This window comes from Ixodes scapularis, unplaced genomic scaffold, assembly GCF_016920785.2.
Source record: "Ixodes scapularis isolate PalLabHiFi unplaced genomic scaffold, ASM1692078v2 PGA_scaffold12__126_contigs__length_90152505, whole genome shotgun sequence".
Lineage (NCBI taxonomy): Eukaryota > Metazoa > Arthropoda > Arachnida > Ixodida > Ixodidae > Ixodes > Ixodes scapularis.
The window spans coordinates 5,000,889-5,020,429 of NW_024609838.1; the positions used below are offsets into that span (position 1 = coordinate 5,000,889).

Below are 19,541 nucleotides of genomic sequence, written 5' to 3' on the forward strand. Positions count from 1 at the left end.
GCGCCAAAAGGACTTTATCTGAATGATCACTATATATATATAAACGACTTACTTTTCGCGAGCTCAAAGTTAGCGATTTTGGCCAAAGGAGTGAGTTTTGGAATAATTCGCAGGTTCTAATTTTCGCGACGCTATGGGATCTCAATATTGATTCCAATGTGTTTAGCCTTTACCAGAATTGTTCATGGAACCTCGCAAAAATGAAGTCGTTTACTGTCAAGTGTGTGCGAGTGAGTGAGCGTGTGAGTGAGTGAGTGAGAGTGAGTGTGTAAGCGAGTGTGAGAGTGAGGTGTGTGTAGGCATGTTTGTGTAAGTGAGTGCATGTGCATATATATCTATATAGATATCATATACCCTAATGGCCAAGGCCCACACTTTCTCGTACCATCATCTGAAAAATGTTAGGGCGTTTCAGTGACAAGCTTTGCAGCACCAACAAAGCACCTTGTTAAACTCGAAAGTCGGTGCAAGCATATTACACCAACGTTTGCCTAGGGTACTGTAGAAACGCTCCCTAACCGCGATAGAGCTAGGTGGACAGGCACGCTCCCATCCCGACATTCTTAGTACGAGTATGCGGCATAAGGGTCTAATGGAACAAGCAAGTACAGTGCATTTCCAAGCATCAATAATTACTTCCCAAAGCCTGGCTTTGCATGAGAAGAAGCCATTCAGACACTCCAAACGTACACCTTCTGAAACAAAAAAAAAAAAACACACTTGGATTGCACATGTGGCTCCCACAAAAGACGCACAAATGTTTTCACGAAGTAGGACCTGAACACATTGCCCTTGCTGCTCTAAACGACCCCAAACGGCCGCACTAGTAAGCGATGCTGCATTCGGAGCCTTTGCACATAGTTTCTGTAGAAAAAAAAAGGTGTCGTGTGCCTCAACTTATCTTGCGAGGGAATACAGTAATTCTCGGCATTGGTCAGCGAGCTGAACAACATGACAACTACGACTGTTCGAGACAACTGTGTCGAACCAGTGCTCCATGCCAGCTGCACCGCAGTCGTAGTGGTGCAACTATGGCAGACGAGGTGGTCGGTTGGTCGCACCTTGAACAACGCTTTTGAGTCTAGCGTCGGACAGTCACAAACGTACACAGGAAGCTGCGAACTTGAAACGGCGGCAATCCACCCGCAAGAAGGAAGAAAACGCTCACGTCCGCAGAGTTAGAAACTTTTTCCCGCCCTTTATTAGCAAAATCATGTATAGATCTGAAACTTGAACTGTGATTTCTTAGATTAGGTAAAACACGAAACACTCACAAAAAAAATGTTAGGGACAACTATCTTGTGAAATCGCCTCGCAATCAACGTTACCAAAAAAAAAAAAAAAGAGGGAAAGGTTTATCTTATGGGATTCACGCACACACCAAAAAAGACCAAAACACCAAGAAGAGAGATGAAGAGGGTCACAAAAAAAAAAGAGAAGACAACGCACCGCGCTTCTCAAACAGGCACAGCGCAACGCTCCTTCAAACGTCGCGGCGCAGCCACGGAAAGATGTTCCGAAACGCGGGGACACCCAGAAACGCAACGATGCAAATTGCATAATCCAAAGACCGGCCCCGGTATTAAAAACGCGGGGCTGGAGGCCGGCCTGTGCTCGCAACAACAAATGCAAGTCTCGCTCGCAAGGCGCGGGGCTTGGCGGGTGGCGGCCCCGCCGTCCGGTAAAACCGACCCGCTCAAACCGTCGACCCCTATGCGACATTGTGGCGGTCGGAAATGGCACGGTACGAAGCGTTGTCGTCCTTCCTAAGTCGTCTCGTGGGGAGGGGCGAGAAAAATGAGGAGGTAGACAAGGTGAAACTGTGTAACATTGGGCAGCCTGTTGCAGGCAAAACAGGGTAAACTAGGGTTAAAGCGCGGACCTCCGGAACCAAAGAAAGACGTACGAAACGAAAAAAAACATCAAGGACCCAGTTTCCAAAACGTAAACTGAAAACTACTCGATCCAAAGCTTAAAAACCGCGGCGGCCCCGTAAAGAGAGCTCGTTAAAAAGTCGTTAAATCGAGCCGAAGCCTACGCTCGGGGAAGTGGCGGCGGCTAAAAAAGGGGAGCGGGCGTAAAGGCACCGGCCGTGGCAGAGACGCTAAAAGGGGAACGAAACGCCTGCGCCTCGTCGCCGGGGGGGGCAAACAGACCGACGCCAAAAGCTCGGAACCGCGGCGAGACTTCGTTCTGCCCGCAGTTCGTTGTTGCGACTCCCCCACGCTAAGCACAACCGCAGGGCGCCACCCTTCCTCACAAAATGCCGCCCCTTTTTTCCTCGCAGCTCCGCGGCAAAACGCGGTCCTAATATATGTCTGCGTGCGCGCGGCGCATAAAAAAGACGTCCAAAAACTCGACGGCACGTTTCGGGAGGGGATTGGGAGCAGACGCGGCGTGTCGCAGCTAAATATACGAGGGGCGTCCTCCCCAAAGCGACTGGAGAAGACGAAAAGGGCGAAAAAGAGTCGAGGGGCACGCACAAACAACCAGTGCCTCGATGGGAAACACCGGACGCGGCGGAGGCAGGAATCCGGCGATGGACGGGCGACGCTGTGCGCGCGAGCTCCTCCGCCGGAAATGGGTAGAGCGAGGAAAGTAACAAAGTGTGGGGCAGACAGAATAGCAAAGGAGAGAGCGGCGAGTGCCGCCGATGATTGCCCCACTTCTCCGACTGGCCGGAGCAGGTCTCGAGTCGGAACGGACCCGGGATACAAACGACGACACAACCGGCACACGCTCCAATCTCGGCGGCGGCGTTGAAGTCCTTCGTGTATGGCGCGGCGACGACGACGACGTGGAAATTTGACGATGTCCCATCTAGCTACGAGCCCTCCTGAAAAGAAACGAAAGAGTATGGCGACACCCATTAGGGGTCTATTTCCTCTTTTTTGGAAGGTTTTTGCCCTCAAAAGAAGTATCGGACGACAGAACCCCTAGCAATCGTGTTAAAAGGACATATGCAAAGGAAAAAACAATTTCTTTTTAAACAGCCTTGATAAAAAAAAGGGGGTGGCATAAAATAAATTTAAAATGAAAAAAAAAATTAAACAATTTAAAGTTACATTTACAGCACGAAACGAATTTGTAACTGATGCCCGAAGAAAAGTGGCTACCAGAGTCACCTGACAGGCCGCAATAGTCATGCGGTACTTGCGCTCTTTAAGATGGGCTCTCAAAGTTAATCTTAGTTTTAAGAATTGGAGATTAATAAGTAACTTTTAGAGCCCAAAGGAAGCTTTTGAAAGAGCGGAAGCACCATGCAATAGACCGGAGCGGAGATCAGAAATTGATGGCGGCGGTGCGGAAGTGTTCCCTTCTGGCAGCGGCAAGGAGAAAAGTTGCCAAATAATAATGATGACCAGTTTTTTTTCTTTCTTTTTTTGGATAGAACTTTTTTTGAAGGTTGTTTATTAATAAACAATATTTTAAATTCCTTTCTGCCTATAAAGAAGAAGAAAAAAAAACGCGTTCAGCCAGCTGCAGTGTGGGGATTCTGGAAAAGTCAGCGGCGGCACTGAACAGACCCGGTGTAAACTTGTAGTGGCGGCGGTGATGCAGCAGAGCACAGGTCTACCACGTGACAAGTGGCCAATCACGCGACTCCTATACCCATTTTCACCTCAAGAAAAAGGAAGTTTTGCTCCATGTTCCTACGCCGGGCGAAGTAGTTCTCACAAAATTTGGTCGTCGGAGAAGAAGCGATGCTTTTGGCGTTTGAAACGTGTACGTCTTGATAAGAGAACATATATCTAATCTAAAATACACCTACATATGTCAATTCTCAGCGTAACGAGGGAAATTAGTAATGCTCCGCGAGGAGCCGAACTTTTTTTAGTATGGTTCTTGAGGTGAAAACGGGTATAGTAGCCTCTTTTCCGAAAGTTCCTGCAGGTGCCAACTACAAACTCATTTCGCGCCGGAAATATAGCTATAAATTTGTTTTTCATTGCAACTTCATTTGATGACATCCTTTTGCCACCCAGGCTTTCACCAGCAGAAAGCAATGCCAGCCAGTCCCCCCTCTGCCTGCAAGATTGTTGCGGAGCAGCTACATTCGCCCAAACTAGGGTGGCTGGAACGCGTCCCCAACTGGTGTGTTTAGCATCCTCTTCCATCCAGGCATCGAAAGTGGTTCCGAAATGGCGACAAATGACGTCGCAATTCCGGCGGTTGGCGTTATAGTCCGTTGCAACTCAAGAAGTTAGAGCAAGACGGGCCGGGGAGGAGAAAGCAGACGGAACGCTGAAGAAGAGAGGGGGAAACCTCCGTCTCTCTTTAGCGTTCCGTCTGCTTCCTCCTCGCCGGCCCGTCTTACCCTCGCCCTACCTTCTTGAGTTGCAACAGAATATGGAAGTACCGAAAAAAAGTGCAAGCGAACGCGAGCTTCCCCGTCGTCGTCGCATTGTTACAACTCCCAGCTGCCGATGCTTCTGCAGGCAGTCAAGCGACCTGAAGCATAAGGAGCACCCGACACGTCCACCTCTGCTGCCGTAAAATCGCCAAGTCCACAGCCGGCTAAAACGCGGCACTTTCGCAACTTTGCCGGGCGGAAATCGACGGACCACTTTTTTGGACGCAGTAGACGAGCCGGTTGGGAGCTCTTTCCCAGCACGACGCCCGAGCAACGAGGAAGGCAACAGAGCGGGGCCCTCACCCATTCTATAAGATGAAGCAGCGTTTCTTGCGCCCTTCCTTGCGGTGCCTCTTCTTGTCCTTGCCCTTCCACTCCCGCTGCAGGGGCGACAAAAGCGGGACACAATGAGTAACCCAATACGCAGTAAAAGGGTTTGGGAGAGCCACTGCTCCGACGGACCGTTCCGGAAAATCCCGCAAGGCAGCGCTGAACGCCCTCGCAAGGAGAGCCGTCCCCAAGTCGACAACAGCCGTCCCCATTTTGCCTGTAGAATGCCGAATGCCTTTGGGGCGGGCAAAGAAAGGTCGTTAACTACACGTTGGGTCCGAGCCTCAAGTTTAAATCATCCATTTGGCTCCCCCTAAAAGAAACATTACAATCTTCTTAAGCTTATTTATTGTACTGCCCTCCTGGGGTGTTTTACGTTAGTGACTCCGACAACCCGTAAAAGTTATTTTCTTTTGTGTAAAGCATTAAAGTGCATGCCAATACACAGCTTAATTCATTATTTGAGACTTGCGCATCTTCAGGGAAAAAACGCGGGCAAGGAAAAACCAGGGGAAGAGTGCAGAGACGCGACACCACACTCGGAAGTCGCTCAGATTGCTTCGTTCCCCAAAAGCATGCACTCAGTTTCTGGAAACCAAAGAGTTTGTGATACTTCTGTATCCATTTCACGTATACAACACTTTTATTAATGAAGACATGTCTCAGACGACTCATCATTTCTCGAACGTTCCTACAGTTCTTAAATGTAAACCTATTCAAAAGAGTTTGGTCGCCTGGTGGGGTTAACATCAAAATATATTAAAAAGAAACGTCGCCCGAACTGCTAAATGCGGGGCTTCTTCACATTTAGGAATTGGTTTGACGTGTCTTTTCTTTCAATCCTAATTCTGGTATGTCAATGTAAATTCGATTATGCGTTGACGTCCCACATAGCCGAAAAGAGAATGAAAAATGCCCCCCCCCCCCCCCCCCCCTTTCCTGGCAAACAATTTTCAACGAATGCTTCAAAAAAAAAAAAAAAAAAACACATTTTGATTTTAGGTTGCACTACTGTCTTTCTACTGTGGTTTGCCTCATAAATCAAGTTTCCAGCAAAAAAAAAAAAAAAAATATTAGGTGGGCAGAGATGCCTTCTAAGGGCCCCTCCCTCCAGAATGCGAGACGTCCGTAAGAGCGACCCCAAAAACCGTCCAGCCTTTCTATCTACGGCTCGGCTCGGATCGGCCCAGACAGCTCGCAGTGAAGCCCACAATCTGCTCGGGGGGCGGAGCAAAACGAAACCAAGCGCGCAGACGGTGTTCTCGAGAGTCGCAGGAAGAGGAGGGACGGAGTACGAGGGAACTCACGTCCTTGCGTATCTCGCGCACGAGGGTGTAGAAGGCGTCGTCCACGCCCATGCGCGTCTTGGCACTCGTCTCGATGAAGGGGATGCCGTAGTTGCGGGCCACCTCGCTGGCCTGCTTCATGTCCACGGCACGCGTCGGCAGGTCGCACTTGTTGCCCACCACTGCACGCAAAAGCCACGAGACAAGCGTTGAGCCGCGGCAATGCTGCTCGTACGGTGAGCAAGAAACGCGGCGTCCGCCGAAAGGGGGGACGACGGAGTTACCTGCGGGCACGCCTCCAGTGCGTCTGCTTCGTATGCACCATATAATCCCAAGAAAGCGCCCACTCAAAATAATGAAGACGATAGTGTGAAACCGGGGGATGGGCACTCCTTAGGTCGACGACGCGTAAAGATGTGTCCTTTGAGCGTTTTCCCGAACGTTACGGAATCGAGGGGTGGGTGCCCGTTGCAGGAAGCGCGGGTGCTAGGTGTCTCGCGGCACGTATGCTTCGCGCGTGTCTTTAACGCGGAGCGTGTTTGGAGCTTTGGACGTCCTACAAAGGCGTGACGTGACACCACGAGAAAGTGTCACGTGCCCGCCAAGTTTGGCAGGTTGCTAAATTTAGGGGGGACACCGTGATGTCACATGACGAGCAACATCGCACGACGCCATGATGCGACACCGTGAGTCACGGTGTCGTCCGACGTTGCGTCGTGATACGTCAAGGGACGTAGGGTTAAGAGACTATGTTTTTCCATTTTGGCCGACTAGAGCCCAGGATACAAACACTTCGTGTCCATAAAGTGAGAAATGGGATATAAACTTCTGTTAACATGAGCCAGTTTCTTGCGGGAAGTGAATTCATTAGAGTCGCATTGTTTTTTCACCTCGACTTCCCCAGTTTCTTTATCCAAACCGACAGTCTTGCCCTTAGCAAAAAATACAACTCGCTGAATATTGAACAGTGGGGGGACCGCAAGTTGTAGAAACAGAGAAACAGGAAAAGAAATAATAGCCGCGCCATCTTTTTTTTTTAGTTTGGAGTTTGGGGTGTCGTGTGGCAAACTCAATACCCTCCACACGATCATACAAAAACAAAAGCCTCCATATAACCTCGAACTGCCTGCCCAACAAAATTGTTAAAAAAAAAATTGTGCATTTTTAAAAGCTATTAAGATATAAGAACTTCGACGCAAGATTGGTTGTTCTAATTCAACCAGGAACTTGTTCGATATAGTGACCTTGACAATAAAGACATCTGAGACAACAGAATGAAAGGTGACCCAGGAGAAAACGTTGATAAGAAACAGGACACTCACAAACCATGGGAACGTCGTCAGCATCTTTAACCCTCTTTATCTGCAAAGATAATAACCAGGAACTCGGTTATGCAACACACATTGCGATCCCTTGCACACGTCAGTTACACCGTGCCTAAGAACATGCAACTTAAAAGAACAAATGTGACAAAAGTAAGTTCCTCAATCTTCGTCGTTCAAACAATTTATGAAAAATTGCTAGGCAATTGTGTTCCATACATGAAGCGTTCTAGCATTACGAACATTTAGCGATACACTGAATTTCCAGAAGCCCACGTTCACAGCGCTCTTCATTAGATAGCTTAGCGCGTACCATGTGTATGCTTGATAGTTGTTCCTAGTGTAAAGCGATACTACCGCTAACCGAGCTGGTAAACCTGGCGACCTTCCAGAGCCTTCCATACTCTCGAGCTCCTCCTCTTCTACCACATACCTCCTAGCCTACTCCTCCAGTCACATAACACCGTTAACTAATCAGCGTCAAGCGCCTCTCCTCCTCCACTTGTCAACCAATCAGTGTCGAGCCTTGCAGCCACGCTTTTATCTGGGCTTCATGAAATGCCGAACACCTAACCAAAAAATGTATCACATGAAAAAAAGAAAACTACAATTTTAAACATTGAATGAAGGCACATCCCAGCTTAATCTCTCTCAAAAAGGCCGAGGTGTGCCAGCCTATATTCTGTTTCACAATAACTTCACAAACTGTGGAGGCTGTGGACCCCGCCAACCCAATAAGGAAGCCGGAGGAAGGCACCCTTATTGAGGCCACCGGGGCCTCATTACCGCCATAGCAACAGAGCCCTCCGCGACAAAAAGTAGTTCTAGGCTTCTTTTTCTTTAAATGGAAATTGAACTCGCATGATTCCATCTATAACGAGAAGATATGAAGCATAAAGAATAAATAATCACAAATCTACAAGTTTCAATTATATCTGAAGCAAAAAAGCGACGCCACATCCGTACCCGCTCGATTTTTCTCGCCTTGTACCACCATGGCCGTTGATAATCACCCGCGATCGCAGCCGTGTAATCGGCCGTTTCCGCTTAAAAGATTGCGCTGTGCCCTGGCATTAGCACCCGTCACAGCCCCGCAGCTAAACTAAGCGTATGGTTGTCTCACGTACTGTTCCCGAAGTGCTCGCTATTCTAGCGGACGCATATGTTGCTGCGGTGCACGTTTAATCTAAAGTTGGTTGGTTTCGGAGCAGACGACTTTTGGCTAGCAGACGAGAACTGGTTCCTCCGGGCCTCGCATTTGGCGTGGTGACACAAATGCTCCCATGACGTCAGCTTACGTGCCTCGCTGTTAGATTTGTTGGGTCGCGAGGCCCTAGTCTCCACAGTTCGCCAAGTTATCGTGGAACGGAGTGTAACATTTGGTCCGTGTAGACAACAATGGGCTCAAACTAGAATTGAAAGCTGGATTGTAAGACCCAAGTGTCTGTTCAGTTTTGTCCAGACTGTAAATCGCAGTTCAACTGGAATAGCAAATGTCGCGTAGACGTCTAGTCGCCTTTCCCCTGCACGCTTCCCGTTTACAAGACTGAGTCGTGGCTCCTGGCTTCCTGCCATGTCAACATAGCACGGCGAAGAACGTTTTATCTGAGAATGTTTCTTTGCAATCCACGAGGCGCACATCTAGTTAAAGTACCAAAAAGAAACAGAGTGGAAAACCTCTTTTGTGCATTGTTCGCGTATGCAATAGGCCAGACACAAATGTGCACGTTATTTAGCACCCACTAGTCCAAGCAATTGAGCACACCACATCTCAGTCGTGCACATTCGGCTCCTATCGGAAACGAGTACTGCGTTGTAGCTCAGGTTGGATAGTGTTTCAATCGTCACAACGGCTCAGGTTCATTTACACGCCACACTTTGGAAGCAGTGACTAAAACACGACAACTACCCATGTTACCGGATGCGCTTTTGGAAAAAGTCCACTGTCCCGTAGCTTCGGCCCTGAGCAACACAAATGACGAAACGGAGTGGAATGCAGTCATTGCTTACCTGCTCCCTGTACATGCTGATGTCCTCGAAGGATTTGTTGTTGTTCACCGCAAACACTAGCAGGAAACCTTCCCCCGTCCGCATGTACTGATCACGCATGGCACTGAGGAAAAATGGACGAGAACATGGCGCGGTTGTGAGATTGAACTGGGTGAGCTTTAAAAGAGACAAGGTTAATCAAACTCACATTTTAGCGACATTCCTAAAGTCAAACATTGCAACGGTCCCCCTCATAAGACGACTATTCCCAAAGACTTTGATGAAAAAGCAAGCGAAAAAGCTCATGCATCTCCCAATTTTTAGGGCAGATGTAGGCTTGCAGGATGGTAAGCCTACATCTGCGGCCGAAGCACGCTGGAAGCTTACGAGCACATGCTGGAAGCAAGGCATCGAAAAGAGACGCCCTGCCATTCTCAACTTGTCGGCAACTATGGTAAGCTCCAACAGCGCCACGGCAAAACGCAAGCGACGGCCGATAAAATAACTCGATGGTACAAGCACCGCGGCGCCATCCACGTTGTTGCTTTCTCTGGACACGCTTCGGTAAACAGTGCTCTCCAAAAGAGTACCCGTTACAGCGCATCGAATGTGTTGTTGCTCCATTCACACAAAGTGCCGTAACGTCAGAGCCATGGGACCTCGTAATGTAAGATAACATTATGTTACTCGACACTGCCCAACGACCTTGACCAGTGTGTCGGTCAAGCATGGTGCGTCCCTTCTCTCTAGGAACCCAGCCCCACAACACATTCCGCGTCAATACTTCGAGGTCGTTCCGCCCTCCCTTCAAAGCGAACGGCTGCCCGTTTCGGTGCTGCATCGACTCGCAACTCCGGCACGCGGAGGTGCAACATCCGCAAGCTCACCTGTACTCCTCTTGACCCGCCGTGTCGAGGATGTCCAGCAAGCACGTCTCGCCATCTATGACAACTTGCTTCCGGTAGGAGTCCTCTGCGCAAAATCGAGACGCCATTCGGCACTCACGGGACGGACGACGAGTGGCGACCCACGCGCGCCAAACTGGGTCCAACGATGGCGCGTCTCTCAATCGAGATACTACTCGCTAATATGCCTGGACCGCGTCGTCAAATGGTATGTCTACAGTCCCGTCTACGTCGTGAAACGGTGCGTCTATGGTCCCGTCCCGCTAGAGGAGTTAACAACTCGAGCTCGAAAGACCCCTTCCAAAACCCAGAGTTCACCCTGCGTGCACCAATTCGAGTCGCATAAAACTGGCTATGTGCGACTGATCTGGAGCAGTGCTAGCGATCTGGCATTTTAGTTACAAACTGTGTGAGAATAGTTCAGGTGTGTGCACCGAGACAAAAAATAAAGGTTGAAGACTTGCCTATTGTTGGGTCATATTCGTCCACAAAGCTGAAATCGAAAGGACAAAGTGGTTACTGTATGCAGGGCTGCATGAGAAGTTATTTCTAGAACTACTGCACGGTACATGTTCAATTAAAGACAATGTGCAGCTGACGTGCGATCCTTTCCAATTCCGTCTTTTCAACCTTCTGCCATCTTTTTTTATTCATCTTTTATTTTATATGCTGTGGACCTTCCAGTCAAGGATCGTCTTGTTATCCCAAGTTTTTAAGAAACTATTCCCTAATATATGTCATTTCCTTTCGTCACACTGAGAATGTGCACCCAAATACCCAAATTTTGTTTAAAACTATGCCTGAGCAGCACACCAAGTGCGAAAACTACATTAGGGATAAATGCCTACCCTCCATCTTTGTGACTAGTAAAAAAAAACTAGTACATGCCTTGCATGTGACTCCTATGGCACCGTACCAGCCACCACTACTCCATACCACGCTCCCGTGCCTTCTGTAGCATACATTTCGCAAAATCGAATTTGTTGTTCTTTGCAAGCCTTCCAGAGACTAATGAAATCAATAGTGCCAAAGGTACGCCGCAGAAGGTACGAGCACTGGAACATGGTACGGAGGGAGCAATGGCGGCTGACCTGACGTCAATACAATCCATGTATACAACGCGGCTTGCACATGACAACATGACAACAGCCTGGAGGGACGTTGCGTTCATCTGAAGGAAGAAGAAGCCAACTGGGCGTAAGACGTGTCTTTTCGACCGTCCGAAAGCCAGCCGGACCAGTGGCACAGACCATGTCTTCAATCGACATGGTGCTCAGGCTACTCAGTTGCAAGCTGGACCGCAAGCTGAAAGACTCCAAGGCCCGCTTTCGTAAAGACCGCCGCTCGGCCAACACTGGCGCCAATTCCTGGAGCCCGCCCGCGGGGGTGATGAATTCCCTGCGTCGCCGGTAATTCGGCTGGCTACTATGCAAGTCGGACACGCGAGGAGCCCACTCCAGGTGCTTGAGACCGGCCTGCTAGAAGTAAGCAGCCAACGGCAGCACCGCAAAGACCACAACCGCGAAGAATGCTGTTAGGCCTAACACACATATCCTAATCATCAGAACTTTCATCTTGTATATTACATCATCACATAATCCTCTTCACTAGACGCGGCACCGCGGGCCTCCTTGGTACGGGCTGTTGCCTTTCTGCGGTGCCGCGGCTCTCCTGAGCAAATAAACATGATGATTATTATTATTATTATTATTATTATTACCGATGCCCTCTAGAGAAAAGGGGAAGAAGGACCTCCACTCTTATCCGGATCCTCCTTTGTTCCTCCCGGATAAGCACAGACATGCTGTTCTCCTCCCAGATTATAAAGATTAACCTGTCACTCAAAATGCTTACAAAAGCAGCTGCCCTCTCCTCCTTTTACATGGTGTTCAAAAGTATGCGATGTGACCTCAGTGCAAGGAGCCTATAGCGCTAGCAAACAAAAAATTAATTGTAAACCGGTCACACAAACCAGACATTTAAAATAAAGCCAAAAGTTATACCACCACTAGTTGCAGCAATTGCCCAACCTTTTTACTAGAGACCAAATATATGTATGCTACAAACCAGGGAGCATCTGACGCAGCAAACGCGACAAGGGAACACTCACTGATTTTGTATGAGTTGTATTGTCAAGGCACTCTTGCCGACGCCTCCAGCTGTAACAAAGAAAAAACACTTATTGCAATTTAAAAAAAAAAAAAAAAAATCCCGCCAGTTGAAAACAAAAAAAAAAAAATCATCAAACGAACGGTAAAAATTAACTTAAAAATTTCACATAAAAAAAAAAAAAAATGTCGGCTGCTACGAGGTTATGCGAGGAACACCTGCCACTCCAAAACGCGTCGCTTTTTAATCCGCTGATGTTTACACAGCAAAAACCTTGGCGAGAGTTGGCCCCGAGTCTTTAAACTGCTGAGGGTTCAATGAACTAGCGTCCGCGTGCTGTAGACGAATCAATTTGAAACAATGAAAACTGAACGGAAATGTCTTGTCTCCGAAACATTAAACCCGCTAACACCTGTAGGGGGCGCTACGATCTCTAAGGTCTCTGATTTGGATGGGAGAGGGAAAAAGGCAACAAATTTTGGGAGACAAAAAAAAAAAAAAAAAGACAAAGGGCATGCGACGTTCAAGTCAAAACTATGTATCCGCCGCGTTGTACGGGGTTACAGACGATTAGGGCGCGCGAGGACAAGGTAAAAAAACCTACTATGAATGCACGCATGACTCATGCACTGTCGCCGAAACACTCCAAAAGCAATCCGGCGCTGGTTAAGCCTACTCCTAACCCTAACGACGTAAACAAACAAACAAAAAGAGAAATGAAACAAGAAAGTTGGGAGGTAGCGCTTGTAGTGTAGCATTTTTGTTTGGGTGGCGGCCGCCATCTTTTCTTTTTGTTTGCTAGTTGGAAAGCGAGGCCTTCGACGCTCTCCCACAAGATACAAGAACTTTTCCTTTTTTTTCGACCGCTCCGCTTGTAGTGCTTGGCGATTCGCAGAGATCTTTCGCGAAAGATGGACGGGGGAAAAGTTTGCACTCACCGCCGACAACCACTAGTTTGTATTCCGTCATTGTTGCAGCAGCACCCCAACGAAGGTCTTTACCACCACTCCTCTCGGTCGAGGAGTCGTCGCGGCGCCTCGGTCTTTTTCACACCCAACAGCAAACCTTCCGGCGCCTGCGCGCCTCCACACGAGCTTGTGCAAGCAGACTTGCCTCTCCGCCGTTCACCAGCGCATAAAAAGACGATCCTGCGACGGTCGCATTCACTTTGCACGAAAACTGCCCGAGAACCAAGGAGCGCACAATACACAAAAACCTACCACCACCCTGATCAGCAGGGGAGAAAACTACCCACCACCATGCGAGCGATGCTGACGCACGCCGCTGGATGGCGCGCCGTCCTGCAGTTTCATATTAAATGTCACCGCTGTCTCGTTAATAATTCACGAAGGGAACCAAGTGTAAACGTAAAGAAAAATTAACTAAAACGTTAATGATGCTACGTACGATGTATATAAAACTCCGTATTATTTTTTTTTTTTTTGAATGCACAGTCCTTTGGTTTTTATTGGAAGATTATTAGCGTAGCGGATTAAAAATTATAGTTGCGGATTGAAATTTGCGAACAACGGTAGGTTTTACTGGCGCGAGGCTGGGCGATCGAGTGGGTGCATTTTATGCGAGGGCGATCGCCGGAATCGAGGCACCAGCCAGTCTGCCAATGTCGCAATCTAGAGATAAAAATGCATAAGTGGGAGTAGACTATGCATTTCATTTCGTTCGTTTTATTAGTTCTATTGCGCTTGTGCCCACTGGCGCTGGCAGAACGCCGGAATCACGGTGTCCTTATAGCGTCTTTGGAGGCGTTAGCGTACTTTAGATGACCGATGAAGACTGCTGCATGGGTCGTTACGCATGGAAGTTGGTTCCATAAAACGATAAAATTCCAAGCCTGCAAGCTGGGATGCTGAGTCGACCGAGAAATCTTGTTTCGAGGTTCTCCGATGTTTGCGCCATCTCTCGAAGTTAACGTATATCAAACATCAAGGACGGCGCCTCATTGCACTTTTATTGTACATTCTGTTGGATAGGTGGCGCCACCGACAGCATTGCGTTCGAGGCGCGTTTTTTGCGCGGTAAAAGTAATAATTTACTTGCGACGTTCGGGAACTATTTTTCCTCTGTCAGTCAACTTTACTATGTACACAATGGCTTTCAACACTAGATTGTTCAAACGCTTCACAAAAAAAAAAAAAAAAAAAAAAATGGAAATGTGATATATAAGAAGTTGCATGTCCGTCCAAACATCTTATGAACAAGCAGTCGCCTGTTTTTATTTGTATTTTCGCTTACAATACAATCGAAAGGTTCTCGTAAAAAAGGAAGAAAATTTTGGCCCTCACCAGATACTTTTTTTTATGTAAAATACGGAAAAGTGCCGACGTGTTTGCGGTAACAGATTCAATACACAAATACACGCTTTTTTTGTGTGTGTATGTGTTATTGCACAGACACACGCACAAAAATAAATAGAAAATGAGAAGAAAAAAAAAGGGGGGGTATGTCTGACTCGTCAGCGTGTTTACTGTTCGCGAGCTTTATAAATGTTGTTACTTTCCTTTGGAAGTCGTGAACACTTGACGCGGATATGTCTCACGGTATTGAATAACCCAGCGCAGGGGCGATGCGGGACAAAGCGTATGCTGCCTTTCCCTTTCCACTCGAGGACTGGGGAGAAGAAAGAAGAAAAAAGAAAAGTATGACCAATGAAACGAGGGGACCAAAATGGCAAAAATAAAGCCGATGGGAGGGCGGTGGGGAATAGCAGAGGGGCGAGCGCACCGTGAGAAAAACCCTAGAGACAACTGTAGAGGCAGGGAGGCAACGCGGTAGGCCCTAGTAAAAGGCGGGCCGGTCTCGTAGAAATGTTCTAAAACATAATAAATAAATAAATAAAATAAGAAAAGACCCCCTTTTCCTCTCAGCTTTTTGTTTTGTGCGGGTCGAGGTGCCGTGTCCGAAAAAAAGCAAAAGTTTTTTGTTGTTGTTTTTTCCCTCAATCTTGATAAATGATGCATTTCTGGTTGCTCCAGTGGCAATTCAATGGCGTTTAAAGGGTAGCAATTAACATGTTGTTAAAAGAACTTGTTGTTGGGCTAGTTGGTGTTGACTGAATCGAACCATGGTTAAAAGCGCTAAAAAAGACGTACACAAGAAAGAAGACAAACACGGGCGAATATGTTGTTCTTTGAATAACCAACTACAAACCCTGAGACTGGAGGTCAACCGGGTCAACAGTGTTCGTCGGATTTGTATCAGTAATCCTTCCAAAATGGACGCACTGCATGTCTTTTTTTTTTTTTTTTTTTTTTTTTTCTGTCCTTTTTTTGTTTTAACTATGCCCTTCCCCAGTCTCAAGAAGCTTTAAGGCGCTGTTCACACTTTTGCGACCGAGTAAGGCCGAGAGAGACCAGACCGGTTTTCAAGCCTTTTGCGACTTCTTAAATTAAACTGTATTCCACATTTACATTAATTCTTTTTTTTTTTTTAAGGATTGTTTTCAGTAATTGGACGTACTGATCGATCAGTCTGCTATATTGGAAAATACATCTAGTGATTAGAAATAATTTGTTTAGAGTTGTGCTTTACACCAAATTATTGTGATGTAAATCAAAGAAATCAGTTGTTGTTCTTTTTAAAGGTTATGATTTTTGTTTACCCTTGTTGTACATTTTTAATGGATCATATAAATACTGAACCAAATTTAGGTCCATATATAGTTATCGACATATAATACCTGGACTACTTTATCGCTGTTAATGTTGCCTCATCTGTAAACTGTTGTAGGTTTAAGATAGAGAGACAAGCCCCTCCCATAAAGCTCTCTGCTCGCTGTGATTGGTTGTTTATTCACCTCCTCTCCCCTTCTTTCCAGCATTCGCTCCGCTGGAGTGAAAATAGGGCATTGTGGGAGGACGTTGTTCTAATATAGCAGCGTAACACACATATTATTATTTTCTTTTTTTACAGCGAGGCTGCCAATGGTTGATTTCAGATAAGATCGACCAAAGGGTAGCTGGTCGACATTTTTTAAATCAACTGAGGTTTTTATATGCCATTGTCTAGTGTCTCGCATAAACAAACCCTTTGACCAGAAAAAAAATTTGGGGACAGGAAAAATCACAAGGCATGAAGAGGTGGCCAGTTGCATTAAAGCACACTGATGGAGGGGGCACATTCGAAAGTGAACAACTAAGAGGATAAAGTCAGAAGAAATCTAATACTTCTTGAAACAAACTATGGGTACAGTTTGCTTGTAATATAAAGTAATATTTCTTATTTAAATTTTATTTACTTTTTCTAAAAATTGCCAAACATGCCTGCTCGAACGACAAATGGCAAAATTTGGAGGCCTGTATCTCATGAAAAAATTTAATCATTGTTATATACACCAACTCATGTTTACAAACAAACCGGAGCGCCCGGAGCCTCCCTAGCGGACGCAACCGGCGCCGTGCATGCGCGATGGGGGTGTGGGCAAGAAGCTCGCCGTCGCCCATAAACAAACCATGGAAATGCGATGTTGTCGGCGTCGGTGTGAGTCCCCGCGCTCTTTTTGGCGTTGGAATTGTTGATTCTACGTTCCCCTAATGATGCTTGACTACTTGAGCGGCGTGAGCGAAATTACCGAGGCTCGTTACACCGCAAAACTTCGCGTAAATCATCTGACATGCCGCATGCGGCGATTCATTCCGCGTGGACGCCGCAGAATGTACGCTAAAGCCTGATTCACATGATGAGATTTCACTCGCAATTTTCAGTAGCGACGTCGCTCGGACTACAAAAGCGTGAACCGTAGCTGAGATGCCGACGTCGATACTGAAGATCGCAAGCAAAATCTAACCATGTGAATCAGGCATAACAAGTCGGTGATGGCCACTGGTAACAATGATCAACATCTTCTTGTATCTACTGTTTACGTCCAGCCTGCTTACCAACCTTCAAACTTAAGTCTTTTGAGGCCTGCACTTACTTCTTATCGCAAGTACCAGGCCCACGTTTGGTCTACGGGCCGGTCCTCTAAAAGAGCAGACGACAAGCAGAAATGTTTGAAAGAGCGGACGACAGTTAGAACGATCAGGCGGCCGTTTGAACTTGAAGACGCACTGAACGTAGTCCGCAGGTGGTCCGTACAACTTGACGATTTTCCGGCGCTCAGTTTGGAACAAAACAAATAAATTTGATGACCAGAAGTATCCGTGAATTCAGCCCAAAATGCTTCCCGCCCAAGCAATCTAGGTCCGACGGCGTCTGGTTTTACTTTTTCACGGCACATATCCACGTTCTCGGACGAACCGAGCGCATGAAAATTGACCTTCAAATCTTTCTCGACACGTTGGTACAGGCCCAGTCGCAACATTTTGCCGAGAAGGCAGGTTTTTGTCTGGTTCCTTTCAAAACAACGCAGGAATACACGTCTCACATGGGCACTTCCGCCCACAGCCCCGGACCGGAAGTGCGTCCGACGCGCCACCACCGCGGCGTGACGTAACAGAGATGAGTTCGTGTATAATTTGCAGGTAGTATTCTGCTTATATATGGCTATTATTTAAAAATAAATAAGGTATCTGTGTGATACGATAGTCGGGATAGATTTAGGCAAACATGGGAAAAAACTTAAACAACAAAAAAATTCCGATGCGAACAAAAAAAAAAAAAAAAAACACCACCTTCGATTTTTTTTTTTTTAATTTGGGTACTCTGTCATACTCTATTTCGGCATTCATTTCAAAAACACGTTGCATTATTTGACTGAGAAAGAAGACACAGCTCCCCAAAGTGGGGTCCTTTTTCAAAGCCTACACTTCGCAGTACCCTATAGGAGCTATTCACTGGACGCCATATTTGTGGGTGCTGTTTAGAGCGCATGCTCAGAACGAGCTCACATTAATAGCCTGCTAAGACCGGCAACCTTGGTGGTGCTAAATGCACGCTCCAGAAGGACTGCGGAAGCTCGCCGTCAGCACGCGCTCAGCAGCAGCGCACACGGATATGGCCGCCAGTGAATACTCCCTATAAGGAGTACTCACTGGGCGCCATATCTGTGGGTGCTGTTTAGAGCGCATGCTCAGAACGAGCTCACATTAATAGCCTGCTAAGACCGGCAACCTTGATGGTGCTAAATGCACGCTCCAGAAGGACTGCGGAAGCTCGCCGTCAGCACGCGCTCAGCAGCAGCGCACACGGATATGGCCGCCAGTGAATACTCCCTATAAGGAGTACTCACTGGGCGCCATATTTGTGGGTGCTGTTTAGAGCGCATGCTCAGAACGAGCTCACATTAATAGCCTGCTAAGACCGGCAACCTTGATGGTGCTAAATGCACGCTCCAGAAGGACTGCGGAAGCTCGCCGTCAGCACGCGCTCAGCAGCAGCGCACACGGATATGGCCGCCAGTGAATACTCCCTATAAGGAGTACTCACTGGGCGCCATATCTGTGGGTGCTGTTTAGAGCGCATGCTCAGAACGAGCTCACATTAATAGCCTGCTAAGACCGGCCACCTTGATGGTGCTAAATGCACGCTCCAGAAGGACTGCGGAAGCTCGCCGTCAGCACGCGCTCAGCAGCAGCGCACACGGATATGGCCGCCAGTGAATACTCCCTATAAGGAGTATTCACTGGGCGCCATATTTGTGGGTGCTGTTTAGAGCGCATGTTCAGAACGAGCTCACATTAATAGCCTGCTAAGACCGGCAACCTTGATGGTGCTAAATGCACGCTCCAGAAGGACTGCGGAAGCTCGCCGTCAGCACGCGCTCAGCAGCAGCGCACACGGATATGGCCGCCAGTGAATACTCCCTATAAGGAGTACTCACTGGGCGCCATATTTGTGGGTGCTGTTTAGAGCGCATGCTCAGAACGAGCTCACATTAATAGCCTGCTAAGACCGGCAACCTTGATGGTGCTAAATGCACGCTCCAGAAGGACTGCGGAAGCTCGCCGTCAGCACGCGCTCAGCAGCAGCGCACACGGATATGGCCGCCAGTGAATACTCCCTATAAGGAGTACTCATTGGGCGCCATATCTGTGGGTGCTGTTTAGAGCGCATGCTCAGAACGAGCTCACATTAATAGCCTGCTAAAACCGGCCACCTTGATGGTGCTAAATGCACGCTCCAGAAGGACTGCGGAAGCTCGCCGTCAGCACGCGCTCAGCAGCAGCGCACACGGATATGGCCGCCAGTGAATACTCCCTATAAGGAGTATTCACTGGGCGCCATATTTGTGGGTGCTGTTTAGAGCGCATGTTCAGAACGAGCTCACATTAATAGCCTGCTAAGACCG

General features: G+C 47.7%; 1 protein-coding gene across 1 annotated transcript; it reads right to left on the reverse strand.

Moving 5' to 3' along the window:
* Nucleotides 1-1,178: 1,178 nt before the first annotated feature.
* LOC8026880 (GTPase HRas) lies at nucleotides 1,179-13,604 on the reverse strand. Its single transcript, XM_029991244.4, has 9 exons — nucleotides 13,234-13,604; nucleotides 12,297-12,345; nucleotides 10,651-10,679; nucleotides 10,169-10,253; nucleotides 9,303-9,405; nucleotides 7,293-7,332; nucleotides 5,992-6,152; nucleotides 4,658-4,734; nucleotides 1,179-2,836 (listed from the first exon to the last, which is right to left on the reverse strand). Exons 1-8 carry the CDS (start codon nucleotides 13,262-13,264, stop codon nucleotides 4,663-4,665), a joined length of 570 nt encoding a protein of 189 aa, XP_029847104.1. The 5' UTR covers nucleotides 13,265-13,604; the 3' UTR covers nucleotides 1,179-2,836; nucleotides 4,658-4,662.
* Between the last annotated feature and the right edge of the window lie 5,937 nt (nucleotides 13,605-19,541).

Coding starts and splice junctions, on each gene's coding strand:
- LOC8026880 (XM_029991244.4), bottom strand. CDS start 13,264: ATGACGGAATACAAACTAGTGGTTGTCGGCG. Junction 9,406..10,168: donor GCGGGTCAAGAGGAGTACAG/GTGAGCTTGCGG, acceptor ATTTTTCCTCAG/TGCCATGCGTGATCAGTACA. Junction 7,333..9,302: donor TCAGCATGTACAGGGAGCAG/GTAAGCAATGAC, acceptor TTATCTTTGCAG/ATAAAGAGGGTTAAAGATGC.